The 16,698-nt window shown below is 63.2% G+C and overlaps 1 protein-coding gene across 1 annotated transcript; it reads right to left on the reverse strand.

Annotated features, from left to right (window-relative positions):
• Positions 1 to 75: 75 nt before the first annotated feature.
• Positions 76 to 11,556, reverse strand: DGKQ (diacylglycerol kinase theta). Its single transcript, XM_032395486.1, has 23 exons — positions 11,256 to 11,556; positions 8,551 to 8,630; positions 7,815 to 7,914; positions 7,345 to 7,430; positions 7,126 to 7,251; positions 6,572 to 6,725; positions 6,417 to 6,488; positions 6,162 to 6,262; positions 5,816 to 6,054; positions 5,633 to 5,723; positions 5,486 to 5,540; positions 5,305 to 5,366; positions 4,786 to 4,936; positions 4,404 to 4,442; positions 3,773 to 3,888; positions 2,321 to 2,472; positions 2,004 to 2,152; positions 1,729 to 1,907; positions 1,302 to 1,402; positions 979 to 1,125; positions 768 to 879; positions 534 to 686; positions 76 to 346 (listed from the first exon to the last, which is right to left on the reverse strand). Exons 1-23 carry the CDS (start codon positions 11,539 to 11,541, stop codon positions 245 to 247), a joined length of 2,853 nt encoding a protein of 950 aa, XP_032251377.1. The 5' UTR covers positions 11,542 to 11,556; the 3' UTR covers positions 76 to 244.
• Positions 11,557 to 16,698: the final 5,142 nt, after the last annotated feature.

Here is a 16,698-nt window from a genome sequence, read left to right on the forward strand (position 1 = left end):
AGTGCCTGCCACGCAGGATGGTGGCCTGGACCCCAGGGGGCAGGACGATTGGCCAGCCAAAGCCCTGCGCCCACTCTGTTGCTGGATCGGAGGCCAGGGGGGAAACACCTGCCACCCACCCAGCAGCTTCCGTGTGGCACAGGGGTGAGGGGGAGACGCCCCCAGTCAAAGCTGCAGGCAAGTCCATCCATCACTGGTTGGCGGCGGCTGCTGCTGGACAGGCACACTGCTCCAGGGCCCTCCTCTACTTAGGATCCCCTTCAGGGACAGGCACCCCATCTGCTCGGGCATCCTTGGGGGTCCCTGCCTTCCTGGGCTTCTGCTTGGTCTTCCTGAGCATGTGGACCTGTCCCAGGACAGGTCAGGTCAAAGGGCTGGGTGATATTGCAGGCACGGTCTCAGCCCACTTGACAGAAGGGGTGCGGGGGCGGTTCAGCCTGTGGGCCCCTCCCGTCCGTGTACCCAGGGGGCTGTTGGGGAAGAACGGGCTGCAGCAGGCTCTCAGGCCCCACCCCGCTCGCCCCGTGTGGTACCTTGGGGCCCGCAGCCGAGATGATCATGTGCCCAGGAGCCTGGATCCAGGGCTCGCCATCCACCTGCACGGGTGTGGCCTTGAGGAGAGTGACGCGGAAGTAGGAGCCCTGGGCGATGCGGATGCCAGAGCGCAGCCCACCCTGGACTTGGCCCTGATAGAGGGGGGAGGGCCGGCTGGGTTCAGCGGGCTGCGGTCCCACGCCGGGGGCCCATCCCCACCTGCCCACACTCACCATGTGCATGACGCCTGTCACCCCCACCACCTCTAGCAGCCCGTCATCCATGCGTGGCTTCTCGAACCTTGAGTCACTGTCGGAGCCCCACAGATCGGCCCCCGAGCCCCAGCTGCACCGAGGGAAGGGCGCACAGGTAAGTGGGCAGGCTGGACCAGGGCTTCGAGCCCCACCTGAGGCCAGAGCCCCCTGGAGCCCCACCCACTGGCACCTGGGGATGTTGATGAAGATGAGACCCTCGATGCTTGGCAACTCTACTTCCTGCTGCTCCACCTGCAGCCGGATCTCTTTGTGCAAGCCGCGGGAGTGGCTGATCTTCTGCAGCCCGACTCGCACATACACACCCTTGTTGTGGAACCTGCAGGAGAGGTGTGCGCCTACTGTCGAGGTGGAGCCCTTGCCCTAAGACAATCCCCCAAGTTCCAGTCCCATCCACCAATTCCTGCTGGTGAGTCCCCAGGAAGTACGCTGTCACCAGGGGGCAGCCCTGCTGTCCAGAGCGGTCCCAAGCCCCCGTCCTTGATCTTCCGGCACCTGCTCGTGAACTTGCCAGGCTCCTCCTCCCGTGCCTGGTGGAAGTCCAGGCTTAGCTCTGCATCGATGCCAATCCCACAGTAGTTACTCATCTGCACAATCTAGAGACAAGACACGTTCTCCCATGACCCTGGTCAGCCCCCCACCAGGTCCTTCCCGCGTCCCCCAAGCTGGGTCCAGCCTCCTCATCTCCAACCCAACTCTGCCGCCGTTGTCAGAGCTGCTTCTGTTCTGTAATTGCCCTCCACCCAGGAGGCGGCAAGCATCTGAGCCAGCCAGCCTGGGATGTCCCCAGCAAGCCACGGCTGGCGGTGCCTCGGCTTCCCCATAAAGGGGGTGGCCCTGGTACCTACACCAGGTGGTGGCCGGGACGCACACAAAGCCCCGGACAGAAGTGTGGAGTTGCCTGTGGGGGGCTCCCTGGTACCTTGGGGGGCTCCACGTCTGCCACGCTGTTCTCTGCACCGCCAGTGTCGTGAGCATCCAGCAGAATGGTCCAGCGGTCCATGAGCACAGCGTCAGCCTCATCCACCGACACCAGCACGGAGAACGGGTCCTCGCCACTGTAGCCCGCCCCCCAGCGGAGGACCCGGCCAAGGTCATTCCCTGGGACAGCGACAAGCGAAAACAGACTCTCCACACCCACCTACCCGCCCGCCCCGCCCCCCCAGGCCTGTCCCCCGACCTGCTGGCTGACCCCACCTGTGCCCAGCGGCAAGATGGCCACGGAAGGCTCCGGGCAGGCCAGACGGTGCCGCATCTCCTCCAGGGCGGCGAGCACCCAGCCGACGGTGCCGTCCCCCCCGCACACCAGCACCCGGAAGCAGGGCACCTGAGAGAACACGTGGAACCTGGCGAGAGGCGGACGGGGGGCTCTGTATGCGTGCATGCCAGGGCAGCACCCGAACCCCACGCAGAACGGCCTGGACGGGTCTGTTCCCTCCGGCCTCTCGACAGCCGCGTGCAAGCACCCCGAGGCTCGTCAGGCTGAGCGGCACAGCGGGCACCCCCACACTCACCCGGGAAGAGGCCCCCCGTTGGTCAGTTCAAAGACCTGGTGAGGGTTCAGCAGCTTCCGAAAACTACAGAGCAGGTCACGGCCCTTGAGGCCTCCACTCTTGGGGTTCACAAACACGAGGAGGGGGCAGGAGTCTGGGGGCAGCTTCGTGTGCTGACAGATGGGGGGCTGGGTTAGTGCAGGTTCTCAAGGCCACCCCACAGGGGCAGTGACAAGTCCTCCAACCCCGAGCCCACACAGCCCGAGCCCACCTGGGGCCAGCCCCCCGCCCGAGGAAGGCACACATGGGGCCCAGGGGGGCTACCTGGCCACCCCCACCTTGCCACTGACCACTCAAGGCATCCCCCGCCCCCAGCAGAGGAGGCACTCACAGCCGCTAGCCAACGGGGCAGAGATGAGGCCGGCCGGCCTGGAGCTCTGAGCAAACGGGCCACACCACCATCCACTGCGACCCTCGTGGCCAGACCGTGCCCACTACCTGACCCATGCAGCCCAGATGCCGAGGCTGGACACCCACGCGGGATTCCAGCTGCCCCTCCTGCACTCCTCAGGGCCCCTGCCCACCCACACCGCAGCGAGCAGGAGCAACTGGGCTCAGAGTGGCCCCGCGCCTCCCCTGGCAGAAGTCGTCCATCTCCCAACAGCCCTCAAAACGAGGTGCCCAGAGACAGTGGGCAGGTGGCTCAGGCCCCCACAATGGTGAGGATGCTGGGGGGCCCTGGGGTCCCATGGTGGGAGGTGCTCGGTAACAGGCACAAGCTCAGCAGTGGCTCAAGACCAAGGACACCCTTGGGGTGACATGTGACCCACGGGGCAGAGCTCCTGCAGTCATCCCTCACCTGCTCACCCCAAAGCAGGTAGCTGCCAGGAGAGAAAAAGGGCACGTCGGCACCGCCCACCCAGCTCTGCCAACAGGGCCAGCTGCCAGGGGCCCTGACCTGCCCGTGGCTGCATCCTCATCAGGACAGCAGGAGGGCACCCGGCTCAGGATGGGAGGGGCGGCCAGGCCCAGGCATCGCCCACCCGCTCACAGACAGTGAACTCATCTACTCTAATTCTGCTTCACCTGGACAGGGGCCCGGGGTCAGGGACAGAGTAGTCACAGACAGCTCTGGTGAAACCTTGGGGGCCAGCATGGCTGAGGACCAGAGACTGCTGGCAAAGGCATGGAGTGTAGGGCAGGACCTGGGGCTCTGGCCCCTCTCCCTGCCCTGACCTGCCTGGTGTCCACCTGGCCCTGCGCTCGCCCCCAGCTCAGACTTCCAGACGCTGTCCAAAGTCAGGGAGCCCCACCTCCTGGCCAGAGGTGGCCCAGGCCTCCCAAGCAGGGGGAGTGGGGCCAGGTCCCGGTGGCCCTTGGCCCTCCACCTGTCAGCCGTGGTGCAGGCCTGTCACCCCCGGACCTCGGGCTCCTCCCCTGCCGTGAGCTGTGTCCCTGACGGCACCCACTCACCAACACGTCTGGCAGCACCAGGGCGGTCAGCGGCCGGCCGTGCACAGCTGTGTCCCTGACCAGCATGTACAGTCGCTCAGCCTCTGTGAAGGAGGCCACGTCCAGCACCACTGCGCCTGCAGCACGGGGGCCGTAAGCTCAGACCGCAGCCTCCCCTCGTCCCACTGCCAGAAGGGACCCTGGGTCTGGCTGTCCGACGGCATCCACGTGACGCAGGCCCACCGTCCCCGTGTCAGAGACAGGATGTGGAGGGGGGCGAGGAACGCACCCACAAGAACGGAGGACACTGATGACTGCTGGGGACCCACAGAAGGGACTGGGGCTCATGGGAATGTCCTCCCACTTCTGGGTAGATCTAAAGTCTCCCATGAAAAAAAGATGCAAACCCAAGGGCAGAATAGGTTTTGCAGAAAAGTGCTCTGCAACTCAGTCACATTTTAGTAAAAGCACGACAGCCGTAAGCCAGGAAAAAAAACAGAAATGGGTCCCTCACACGGGGTTCCCCATAAAAAGGTCAGGTCCTCAACAAAATGGAACACTGAATACGAAGGCAAGAAGGGCAGGCCTTTCCACCTAACTCCAGGGAACGACCTTTGGCCAAATCTGATCGCGGCCCAGGGCGGCGGCTCACCTTGGGAGGAGTAGACATGGCTCACGGACACCAGGCCAGCTGCAAAGACAGGCTGCCGTCAGGGGAGGCAAGCGGTCTGGGCATGGCCTCCCCCCTCTCCAGCTGCCACTGTTTGTAGCTGGGCCCACGACCCAGCAGGGGCAGCTCCCCCAACCCGTCCCTCCCCAGCCCAGAGCCAAGGGCAGAAAAGGCAAAGGCTAGACCTCAGGAGTCTCAGAAGCCCCTCAGAGGAGGTGAGGACACAGACCCACTGAGTGGCAGCTGGCAAAGGCTCAGACACGAGTGGCGGGGGAGGAGGGGAGCAGGAGAACCAGCCCCCGCGGCCTGCTCTCAGAAGCCCTCCCTTCCTCTCCCTGCTCCCAGGTCAGCCAGGCCGTCACACCTTTGGTGGCCGCAGCCTCCTCCAGCAGGCTGCCATACTCCTGGGCAGACAGGCCGGGAGGCAGGCCAGCAACATACAGGGAGACGTGCGGGACCACGACTCTGCTCTCAGCCACGTAGAACCGCACCTGGGTCATCTGCCGCAGGGACGTCTGTGGGGAGGCAGAACACTGAGCGGAGCACTCAGGGAGGGCCCCGCAGCGCCCGGCCCCTCCACCCTCATCCAGAAAAGCTCCCCAGGCGGAACCACAGCAAGATGGAAAGGGAAACACAGGCTTCCTCCCTTGGGACAAACTCAACTGCCCTCGGGGAGCTCCGGGGGGTGGGGTCTGTGGCTCACGACCCCACCTTCTGGGGAAAAGGTGGCGTTAGCAAGCAGACAGACCCGCCAGGCCCAGGAGCACTGGCACTGCCAGCCAGGAGGGACGTGGTGTCCTGGGGACAGGCTCCCTCACTAGGAGGCAGCGGCCACGGCCAAAGACTGGTGGCTCCGCAGGAACGAGCATTCACACCCAATGACCTGCCGGATGTCACGAAGCCGGGCGAGCAAGGGCTCTTCGTCCTCCAGCACCGTCCGCTGGACTGCAAGAACGAAAGGCGAGGCCCGTGGGCACCAGGTGCCACGCCCACCTCTGCTGCCCGAAGACCTCAGGGCGCCCGGGGGGCAGATCAGGGGACATCGACCGCGGGCTACCACTCACCTTGCCTGCTACCCATGAGCACCTCCACCAGCTGGAAGCTCTCAGGACCCTCGGCCTGTGGGGGGCAGAGTTTGAGGCATCGGGCCTGGACCCCTGACTCGCCCAGGACTCCCCTCAGGCTGGCCGGGACCACAGCAGCATACACACCTGACGTCCGAGCAGCGGGAGAACCTCCAGCACCACAGTCCGGGCAGTGCTCTGTGGGGTCACACGGATGGACACGTAGGCCACACCCACCCTGCAGGGAACAATCTCAGGAGCTCGGGTCACATGGCCCCCACCCCTCCCAACTCCCGCTGGCAGACCCTGGGCCTTGGGCCTGGGTCTCACTTGAGCCAGGCAGGGTAGATCCTCAGGACTTCCTGGGTGTGGGGCAGAGCGCGGATGATCCAGGCCTCGGGTGCAGCCTCTCGGGTTCCAGGGCCTCTGCTGTCCTCCCCCTCTGCACTCCCACCGGCCCGGGTCTTGCCCCGTGCCCCAGGGTCCGCAGCGTGGACAGGTAGGGGGAGTGCCTGCAGCTCAAAGTCTCGAGGGTCCTCCGTGACATAGTAAGCCCGGAGAGCCGCCTCCTGCGGGGGGGGGGCCACATGTGGACAGGAGCCAGGGCCAGGCTGGATGCCACAAAGCGCCCCCAGGAATGGGCCCTGCCTCAGCCCCTGTGGGCGCTCTCTCCTACCAGCACCTCCTCGCTCCTGGCCAGGCGGGGGACAGTGATGACTCGAAAGTGGTTTCTCTGCAGAGCATCGTTGCCGTCAAAGATCTTCAGGGTCTGTTTGCCTGGGCCAGAGAAGTGGGTATGGATCCATGGAGTGGGGTACAGGCTGGTGACAGGACAGGGCATGGGGTGAGGGATGGGAATGGGGACAGGGGGCACAAGGGACAGGATGGGTGGACAGAGCGGCGGGCCAGGCAACAGCTAAGAGGCACTTACTGGACTCCGGGGCCAGCACCTCTCTGCCCAGGCCAGCGGGGCTACTTCCATCCGCACCATCGTCCCCCTCACCTGCGGGAGGGGCACAGCTGACCTCGTACTCGGGGCCTACCCCCCAGCCCCCACACCTGGCCCCAGCACAGCCCTTCACGCACCTGGCTCTGGGGCCGCGCTCTCAGAGATGCGGAAACAGTGCATTTTACTGAAGTTTCGGGACAGCAGGCGCACGCACGCAGGGGGCAGGACCATGGTGCGTAAGCGCCCAAACGTGCACTCCGGGGCGAGCGCCGCCGAGCAGACTGAGTGGGCCTGGAGATGGGGGCATGGACTGGCCCTCAGCCACTCCGCAGGGGCCCACGCTGGACTGATGGTCCCTAACCAGGCCCCGACAGGGCGCACTGGCGGGCGGCACCACCCTCAGACCAGAAGGATCCCCGACTCTGTACAACGCGGACCATCCCCCGCCCCGACAGAGTGCGATGCAGACGGGTGAGAGTGGAAGGACGCACCACACCTGCTCCCGCGACCTCCATCCTGCTCTCCAAAGGGTTAGTACATCCACGCCGCCCCACCCCCAAGGACCGTGACACCCCGCCCCCCAGGAACCCCACCGCCCCATTCCGCCCCCTCAGGACACGCCCCCCCAAAGCCCCTCCTGCACACCGCACCGCCCCCGCCCCCAGGGCCCCCGCCCCCCGCAAAGCCCCACCTGCACGCCGCACCACTCGCAGCGCACGCCCGCCAGGACGTCGGAGGAGCCGCACGTCTTCCTGCAGACCTCGCAGCGCGCACCGGAGGGCAGGTTCCCCTCCCGCCAGTGGTGGTGGTGCGTGTCCTGCGGAGGGGGCCGTCGCCGGTGGCTCAGCCAGCCCCCCAGCACGCCCCTCCCCCGCCTTCCCCCCCAAGGCGTCTGGCCCTGTGCACTCACGTGGTCCCGGTGCCCGTCGCCGTGGCACTGGCGGCAGTCGCTGCAGGCGAAGGGCACACAGTCGGGGTGAACGTGCAGCTCACACACTGGGGGGCGGGCAGGGTTAAGGGCCTCTCGCCGCTCCCCACAGCCCTGCCCCTTCTCTCGGGCATCTCTGCCAAGGCCAGCCAGTCCTGGCCACACTTCCTTGATCCTTCCTGGGGTGGGCAGCTCTCAGGAGGGGAGCCCCCCTCTCGGAGGACAGGAGCCGGCTTCTCCTCCTGTCTCCCTGCGTGGCCCCCTGCACCTGCTTCCCTGTGAGGGCAGCTCGGGATCCACAAACACGCCCCCCCATCAGTGCCCAGGGCACCACCCCACCTCCTGCCCAGCTGCCTGGCCACGGCGAGGTGTGGGCCACCCTGGGCAGCAGAGATCAGGCCCCTGCTGAGTGGTGCAGAATGGGGGGGGGGGGCGGGGGGACTCAGCAGTACCTTCACAGCGGAGTGCAGGGGCCTCCAGAGTCTTGCGGCACACCGCGCAGAACTTGCGCTTGTAGAGACCCCGCGGGCCAAAGCAGTGGGCCACGGGGACCTGCAGGGAGCAGAGCTCCCCCTCAGCCTGGGGCCTACCTGCCAGCGCCCATCCAGGGCCAGGAGGCCTCGTCCTCTACACCTCAACAGCTCCCACTGCCACCCACACCCCCTGCCTGACCCCTGCGGTCCCCCTAAATCCTCGCCCACCCCTCTGTGCTTCCTAGGGGTCCTGCCGGAACTGCCCAGTCTCCTGAGTCCTTGCAGGACCAAGGCCAGCTGTGATCTCAGGCAGCCCTTTCTGCAGGGAACACCCCGGCTGGTTCTGCCCATGCCTGATTCAGCTGTGCAGTCCAGGAAGCTTGGGCACCAGCAGCTTCCTCCAGGCCTGTTCCCCTGCCCTCATGACACATCTGGGGCAAGCTGGACAAAACACACATGGACAGAGGCCCACCAACAGGGAGGATGAGCAGTGCTGGGTGCCAGGGACCCCTGAGGAGGCGTGGTCAGAACCAGGGGGAAGTGAGGCCCGCTGCTGTCCTGGGAGGGGCTCACAAGCAGGGATGCAGTCAGCATCCTGGGGACCCAGAGCAGCACAATGGAACACTCCCACCCCATCCAAGCAGCCAGCCTCTCAGCCCAGGACCTGCCGCAAGAGCCAGCTTCCCCAAGCCCTCTGCCCACACTGCATACGCACTCGGACCAGGCTGGGGGCCACACCCGTACAGGGGGTCTTCACGTGCTTCAGGCACTTCTCGTGGGACATGAAGTTGCAGACTGTGGAATGAGAGTTGCATGAGTTGGCCCCTGTCCAACCCCAGGCTTTGGCCAACAGAACCACCAGGGGCCATGGCCGGGTGCCAGCATTCTGACAGGGCAGTGCACCTCTCACAGTGGGCCCGCTCTGCCAGAGCTGGAGGGGAGTCAGCATGGGGTGAGTCGCTGCAGCCCACCACCCCCCCCCAGCTCCGACCCAGCGTGCGCAATGGAGAAAGTGACTCCCACCGTCTCCACTGTCGTGGGGGCAGAAGGAGGGCATGGTCACAGCCTCCCTCCACAGAAGCGCCAGGGACACCCTGATCCTCTGCCCCACGCCACCTCTCATCCTGAGAGCCCAGAGTGGGGATGATGCTGTGTCCTGGAGTCTTGAGAGTGGCCCCTGCCCCTTGCACACAGGGACACACTCCAATCTGTTGGCCCTGAGGTGCAGGCAGGTAAGTGGGCATCTTCCCCGAGACCAGCTTCACCAAGAACATCCTTCCCTCACTCCCCCACAACTCGAAAGACCCCTAACTAGCCCTCCCGTGTGGTGTGCCTGCTGAGACCAGGGCCAGTCTGTAATGGGCCAGGGCCCCCCGAGGCAGGCAGGGTGGCCAGCCCAGGGATGGTTGCACCTGCCCCCGCCCAGAGGGGTAGACAGCCCAGAGGCTCTTTAGGCAGTGAGCACTCAGACGTACGCTGTGCCCACGAGGCCACTAAGAAGGGGGCCCAGAGACGAACAGGATGGGAGGAGGAGCACAAGAGGAAGCGGCCTCTGGCAGCACAGATAGCAGTGAGTGGGCCGGGGGAGGGGGCGGGGGGCCTGGGGTGGGGTGGGTTAGACAAGGCAGCAAGAAGCTGGGAAGTGGGCAGGGGGCAGAAGAACTCACTCTCCAACATAGCCCTTGGCGAAAAGTGTGACCGGGGGGCCTTGAGGCAGCCCCTTCCCACCCACTGCAGCCCTACCCACGCGTCCCTAGGAGAAGGCAGGCCGGTCCTCCACAGGCTAGCAAGAACAGCCTGAGACCTTGCTTCAGAAAAAGTACAGTAGGCCGGGGTCACATGGAAGCAGCAGGGAGGCAGAGAGGAAGGGTGAGCACTCCAGCTAGCTTCCCCTTCAGGGTACCCAGACTAGCTCTGTCCCGGAAGGCAGCGGCGGTGGGCAGGTGGCACCCAGCTCCTCTGGCCCACGGAGATAGGGCCCGATCACCCCACATCCCACATCCTGGGTACTCCCGGGCAGGGGAGGAGGCTCTTCCTCCCACACCCTTGTCAGGCCCCTCTGCTTGCCAAGATTACCACCCCTTCTCCATGGAGGTGGGGAGAAGGTCCATACAGCTGCCCAGGGATGGCCTCCATGTCATCCCCCAAGCCCAGCCTCTTTACATGAGCTGCTTCGCCCTTTAGACCTAGAGCCCCACCTGCAGGAGGTCACCGCAGTGAGGAGGACCTGGAGTCCAGCCTCAGACCTGGAGCTCTGCCTTCACCACCCCTCACCTGTGCGGGGATCCTGGGTCCAGCCTCAGACCTGGAGCCCTGCCTTCACCACCCCTCACTTGTGCGGGGATCCTGGGTCCAGCCTCAGACCTGGAGCCTTGCCTTTACCACCTCTCACCTGTGCGGGGATCCTGGGTCTAGCCTCAGGCCTAAAGCTGACTCAGCCTGCACAAGCACTTCTCCCTGCTCAGGTGAGCCTCTTGGCATGGGAGACGGTAAGAAAGGGCAGTGTTTCTGATACGAGAGAATCTAGGGGTGACTCCCCCCAGGCCACCTGGTGCAGCACTAGGGAGTCAGATCAAGCATGCCATTTTTTTTTTTGGCAGAAGGCATCCTGCATGAAGGGCCCAGCCTCCTCCACCCAGACCTGGTCAAGCCTTCTCTGTAAACTTTGGCGTTAAGTGGTCCGTCTGTCCCTAGAGACAAAAGCCTGTCTCCCCAAGTGGAAAAAAGGCTCCCCACGTGCCACCTTCCACATCCCTGGGCAGCTCTGGTCCCCCGGGCCCACCCACCTGTCCTGCCAGAGGGAGCAGGACTACAAGAGAGCAGACCTTGGAAGCCTGCACCCTCGATGTCCAATGAGCCAGAGGAGGCAAGGCCTCCTCGCCCGGCCAGCCAGCTTGGCAGCTAGGTGGGAGCCCTGTTGGGGCACGCCGCACTTGGCCCTGTGGGCAGCAGTGTGCATGCAGGGCAAAAAAGGCCCAGCACTAGCATACAGGAACCAGTGGCCCAGACCAGCCCTGCCTGACCACACTGCTGCCCCTTGCTGCCCCAGCTGCTGGACTGAGGAGCCCAGACAAGTACCACCTGCTCAGGGTGGGCTGGACTCATCCCCCAGTCACTGCACCTGCCCCACGCCGCCCACAGTGCTCTTCCCCCATTGAATCCCAACCCCAGTGAGGGAGCACAGGGAGCAGTTTTTTCCTGAGGCCCACAGTCCTGGGGGAAGCCACCTGGTGCCCCCAAGCCCCTGGAAGAGCCAGTCCTTATCACCTCCCTGGAGAGGGTCTGAGGCCAGCACACTCCTGCCCGGTGGGGCAGGCGGTTCTGTCCTGAGGAGGCCATTGCTGGGAGTGCAGAGGTCAGAGGTGAGGAGCCCATTCTGGGCCAGGGGCTGGGGTCTGTGATGGGGTCGCGGGCGCTCACCGTCGCACAGGAAGCCGGCCAACCCCCAGATGAAGTCGGAGCAGAGGTGGCAGAAGGTGGGCTTGGTGAGCGTCACCTTCCGGAAGCTGTGGCCAGACGCGGCGGGGCCTGGGGGCCTGGCGCCCGCCCGCTCCGGACCAGACCCCGGGCCCGACCCCGGCCCCGGCCCCGGCCCCGGCCGCGCGCGGCCTCTGCCGCCTAGCTCGGGGCTGGAGGCCGGGCTGCCCGGGCGCGGCGAGCTACCGCCGAGCCAGGCACGGGCCCGGGGCTCGGCCGCCGCCGCCATCCCTGCCCGGGCGGCCCGAGCCCCGGCGGCGGGTGAGAGCCGGGTCCGCGCTGCGGGTGAGAGGGACCTCCGCCTCCCCGGCGACCCCGCGGTCCGCGCCGGGCTTCCGACTGCGCCCGCCGCCACTGCGCAGGCGCGCGCTCGGGGGCGGGGGCCGAGGAGCCGGGGGGCGGGGCCTGGGCTGGGGGCGGGCCGGGGCGGTGGGCCTTCTGGGCGGGGCTTGGAGAGGCGGGGCCTGGGCTGGGGCGGGGCGGAGGTGGGAGGCCGGTGGGCAGGCCTGCGGGGCCGGGGTCCGAGCCCGGGCCGAGTGGGGTGCCGCTTGGGGAGGTCTGGAGGGCAGGGGGGTGGGTCTGGCCTCCGGCCGACAGCCTGCGCCGGGAATCGGGACCGGGCTCCCCGCACGCAGCTTCCCGACGACGCCGGCGCAAGGCGTTTGCACCTGCGGCGCCCAGACCCGCGCCTGCGCAGACGGACACCTCCCACGCGACACGCCGATCCCGCGGGTGGTTCGTGGTTGCGCGGGGAGGCCCTGCGAGCACGCGGCACATCCCAAGGGCCCGGGGCGGGGTCGGGAGCCAAGGCCCGCCTCCCCTTCAGGCCCCCGGGCGTGCGTAGAAGGCCGGGTGCGCCGTCTTGGCGCGCGTGGGCCCTGCCCTACTCCGAATACCCGCAAAGCCGGCCCCTGGCCTCACCACGGATGAGGAAGTCGTGGGGGTCCGGGTCAGCCATAGCAGGGAGGTCCCCCCCGCCACGCCGGCGTTGCTGCCCCGCGTGTTCGCAGATGGTGCCCTCTCCCATCAGCTCTCTGTGGGAAGCCCGAGGGGCCAGCGTCCCTCCCTCCGGGTCGTGGCCTTGTGTTCCCGTCGGGGGCTGGCCTGTCGCGACGCTCCCCAGGTCCTCCTCGACCCCTCCCTGCTAGGAAAGACCGGCCCGCACCGCACCCCCAGGGAAGGCAGTGAGTTCCGCCCGCCAGCCAGCCCTGCTGAGATGTCTGGCTCCACAAAGGGCCGACGCCAGCACGCACAGCTTTGTTTTGTCCAGGCGGCACTGGGGGGGTAGGGGACGTGTCCACGAAGGTCACCCTGACCCCACAGCCTGCCAGAAATCACTCCAGGGTCCCTACTTCTGTGGGCCTCAGCGCAGGCTGCAATCAATACCAGTGGCCGAAATGGGCATCGTGGGCCAAGGGACTTCTTGGGGGACCCAGAAGGGAAAAGCGGGGGCTGCAGGAAGGGGTCGGCTCCCGTGGGTGTGGTGGAGGGTAGAGCCCCAGGGTCCCAGAGGAGGAGAAAAACAGGGTGGAGGATGCAGCCGGGGGAATAATGTCCGGGGTGGGGTGCGTAATGACCACGAAGGTGACAAGGCAAAGCCTGGAAGTGTGCTGGACCTGCTGGGAGGGCCTGTGGAGGGAGAGACAGGGAGGGTTACAGTGCCTTATTTTGCTGAGGGGGGATTCCAGGTGTGGACAGCAGAGGGAGGGAGAGAGGGGGCAGTGCCAGAGACAGGGTCCTGAGAAGGCAGGAGGACTCTCGCCCTCACTCCCAGGAGGGTTCTTCATTGTCCAGAAACTGTTCACTGCGCACCCAGAGCACTGGGCTGGCATGTCTGCACTCCTGGAGCTGAGTTCTGGGGCTGACAGACAACAAACTGAAAAATAAACAAGCCTGGAAATGCCACTTAATGTCTTGGTGCCGCTGTGGATGGAGAGTCAGGCCTGAGTGCCCAGGAGGAGCTGAGCCGTGGGCAGCAGGAAAACAGCCAAGCAAGGGGAAACAGAGGGTGCAAAGGCCCTGGGGCCACTCCTCTCCCCTTGTTTCCTCAGCACCCCCATTCTGGCTTCAACCCACCCAGCTCCCCAAACCTGCCCTCAGCCAGGTCACAGGTCACAGGTGAGGGCCAGGCCCCAGGTCCGACCTGCCTCCTGGCCCTGGGAGGGTTATAATCTAGCCATGGTGCCTGAGAAGGCACAGGTTTCTATGGAAGACCACTCCGCACCATGCAAACTATAGCTGACTTCTTAGGAAACAGGACCTAAGGACATATCTCTCTGTGCGTGAGAAAGTGGGGGGCAGGGGAAACACCTGGAGAAGGGGTATCCTGTGTGCATTTCTGCAGAAACGTAACTGTGCTCTCTGATGCGGCATGCCAACAGAGATGGCAGACACACTGCCATCAAACCTTCCCGAGAACTTCTTGGGACACCTTCCAAAATAGTTAGCAGCTTCTAGCTGACGCCAAACACATCTGCCTGGAGCACAGCTCTCCTCGAGGATCTGGGTGGCCCGCTCTGCGCCCATGCTCCTGCAGAGAGCTTTGGGTCTACAAGCTGTCCCTCTCCCCTTTTCTCTCAGGGTCTCAGTAAGCTTAGGCGCCCTAACACAACACCACAGGCTGGGGGGCTTGACCAACATTTACTTCTCACAGTTCCGGAGGCTGGAAGTCTGAGATCGGGGTGGCGCATGGTCATGTTCTGGTGGGGGCCTTGTCCTGATTTGCAGACAGGGGCCTTCTCGCTTGGCTCCTCACACAGCAAGAGAGAGAGAGAGAGGACAAGCTATCTGGTGTCTCTTTTTATAAGGGCACTAACCCCGTCCCATGCTCTTGACCCTCAAATGCCCCACCTCCAAATACTATCCATGCGGTTAGAGTTTCAACATATGAATCAGTGAGAGAATCAACGTCTGTTGTTCAAGCCCCTCAGTTTGTGGTCCTTTGTTACGGGCACCCCCGTCTGTCAGACTCGCACAGAAACAGGCCAGCTGTGCATCATTTGGCGAGTGGCTTCCGACACCCCATGTCTTGTTCTGAGCACCACGGATGGGTCTCTTTCCCGCTGGTGCACATTCAGTGCACGTCAGCATCTGCCCCAACGTGGACGCACCACGGTTTATTCTTTCTCCTGTGAACGGACTCGTGCATCGGTGCCCGACTTGGGCTGTTAGGAAAGATGCCTCCGGGACCTCTGGTCCATGTATACACACGTCCACTGGAGGACCCTTGCTGGCCACAGGACAGGCCGTGTGCACCTCTAGAAGAGAATCCTGAAGAAAAATAAACCCACACCAAAATACTAGTGTGTACGTCCACTAGCAACGTAGGAGATTTTCCTCTGCTGCACGTTTGTGACAACGACGGTCTCACAATTTCAGCTTTTCTGGTAGGTTTTGGTGTGGTATTCACTTCTGTCCTTTGGTGGTGAGGAAGTCGCCAGATCCTTATCACGGATCCACCTGCCCTCTGCAGCTCTTTTGTAAGGCCCTGTTTGTTAAGTGTCTTGATCATTTTTCTATTGAGCATCTTTTCCTTATTGATTTGTACTTATTTACATACTCTGGAGATGATTATTTTGTGAACTACAGTCCATTCTCGCCGTCCGCGGCTGCCATGCTCTGGAACCGTGAACGCGGGACTGCGGGGTCCGCGAACACACAATCAGGGCTCCTGGGGAAATGCAGGGTCAGCTTCCTGGGAGGCTCTGGGCACGTTTTCATCAACGGATCAACAGAGAACCGTGTGTCGTGTGGCTTCTGTTTAAAGGCACCTCATCGACTGTACGTTTGAGTCATCAAGGACCCATCCGGCCGGCATCACCGAACCTCACGCCTCAACAAAACCCACCCAGCACGCGGTTTTCTCTGTGGGCCCATCACGGCCTCTGGCGCTTGGAGCCCTGGGTGGGACCTCAGGACTATGCTGGGGGGTCGTTATAAACAACGGAGTCACCAGTCAAAAGCACGAAAATGTGGGACATGTGGCACTAGATCGAAAACGGAAAGGACACTTGTTTCCAGGGCGAGCTGAACCGAGAAGGCAGGGCGTCGCCTTCTCCTGTCTCCGCCGGGGACTTCGGGCCACGGTCCGTCTTCGCTGCTCTGGGCACATCCCCGAACGACCACGGACGTGCCGGGAGTGTTGACTGTGGGCTCACAAACAAGTTTCAGTGAGCAGGTGAATTTGCAATTTTGGGATCCATGAATATTGAAGTTTCCTGTGTCAGCACGGCCTCCTCCACACCAGGATGGTCCTGTTGCTCTCAGTGTGGCTCTGGGTGAACAGGCCTTCCTAAGTTTTCACCTCATCCAACTGATCAGCCTTTCCTTTCTGGGGAGGGCCTTTGTGTCCTGTTCAGGCACCTGCCTGCCCTGAGGTCATGGAAATGCTCCTGGTTTCGCATTTCCATCTCCCAAGGCCGCCAGGCCTGCCTTGGTGGTATGGGTGAGGCAGGGTCCCATCACAGGGACCCGCAGCCTCTCTCTTCAAGAAAGAATGTAAGTCATCATAGAATTAGAAACACATGTATTCAGAATGAGACAAGAAATCATCATCTTTTCAAAAATTGACTAATAGCACAAACATCACAAAATCAAGAAAATACCACAATTCTTATTCATAACTGCATGGTACTCCACTAGGATACATTTTTCATCTACATTTTTTATTGTCTCTTCTTATAACAATTTTTCAACATTACTTCCAGGGGGAAAAGAGAAGGAGAACTTAGTGTCTCTAACAAGGTTGATTGAAAACAACATCGTGGGGCGCCTGGGTGGCTCAGTCGTTAAGCATCTGCCTTCGGCTCAGGTCATGATCCCAGGGTCCTGGGATCGAGCCCCGCATCGGGCTCCCTGCTCGGCGGGAAGCCTGCTTCTCCCTCTCCCACTCCCCCTGCTTGTGTTCCCTCTCTCGCTGTGTCTCTCTCTGTCAAATAAATAAATAAATAATCTTTAAAAAAAAAAAAGAAAACAACATCGTGACTACTATTTCACCAAAGTCCTCGCTTGACCACTCATTACTCACAACTCCTATCCTGTCAAGACTGCTGTCAGGTTTGGAGAGAACTTTGACGAGTTGTTTCGTTTATAAGCTGGGAAGTCTGGGATACTGCATTTTCTCGTGCCGTGACTCATCTCAAATGCCCTTACGGATCTCATGAGCCTCTTCCGTCACGTCCTTGTCACACTGGCTCTCCATTATCTTGTTGATGTCAGCATTTCTTGTTAAATCAGCAGAATGTTTAATCCCATTCCAAAAGTCCGTGTGATTCACTCCTTCTGGCCAATTGCCATGGCAGTTCCTGGAAGCTGTTTTCTGTGCCAGGCTGTCTGGCATGAACTTTGCGAGGAAGTGACTGGGGACAACATGAATATAGTCCATTAA

Source organism: Phoca vitulina, unplaced genomic scaffold (genome assembly GCF_004348235.1).
Source record: "Phoca vitulina isolate PV1807 unplaced genomic scaffold, GSC_HSeal_1.0 scaffold85, whole genome shotgun sequence".
In the NCBI taxonomy this organism is placed as follows: Eukaryota; Metazoa; Chordata; class Mammalia; order Carnivora; family Phocidae; genus Phoca; species Phoca vitulina.

Excerpts from the sequence above, each read along its gene's own strand:
- DGKQ (XM_032395486.1), bottom strand. The coding sequence starts at position 11,541 with ATGGCGGCGGCGGCCGAGCCCCGGGCCCGTGCCTGGCTCGGCGGTAGC. Across the intron at positions 4,443-4,785 it reads GGAGGCTGCGGCCACCAAAG|CTGGCCTGGTGTCCGTGAGC; the intron begins GTGTGACGGCCT and ends CTGTCTTTGCAG. Across the intron at positions 1,908-2,003 it reads CATCTTGCCGCTGGGCACAG|GGAATGACCTTGGCCGGGTC; the intron begins GTGGGGTCAGCC and ends TCGCTGTCCCAG.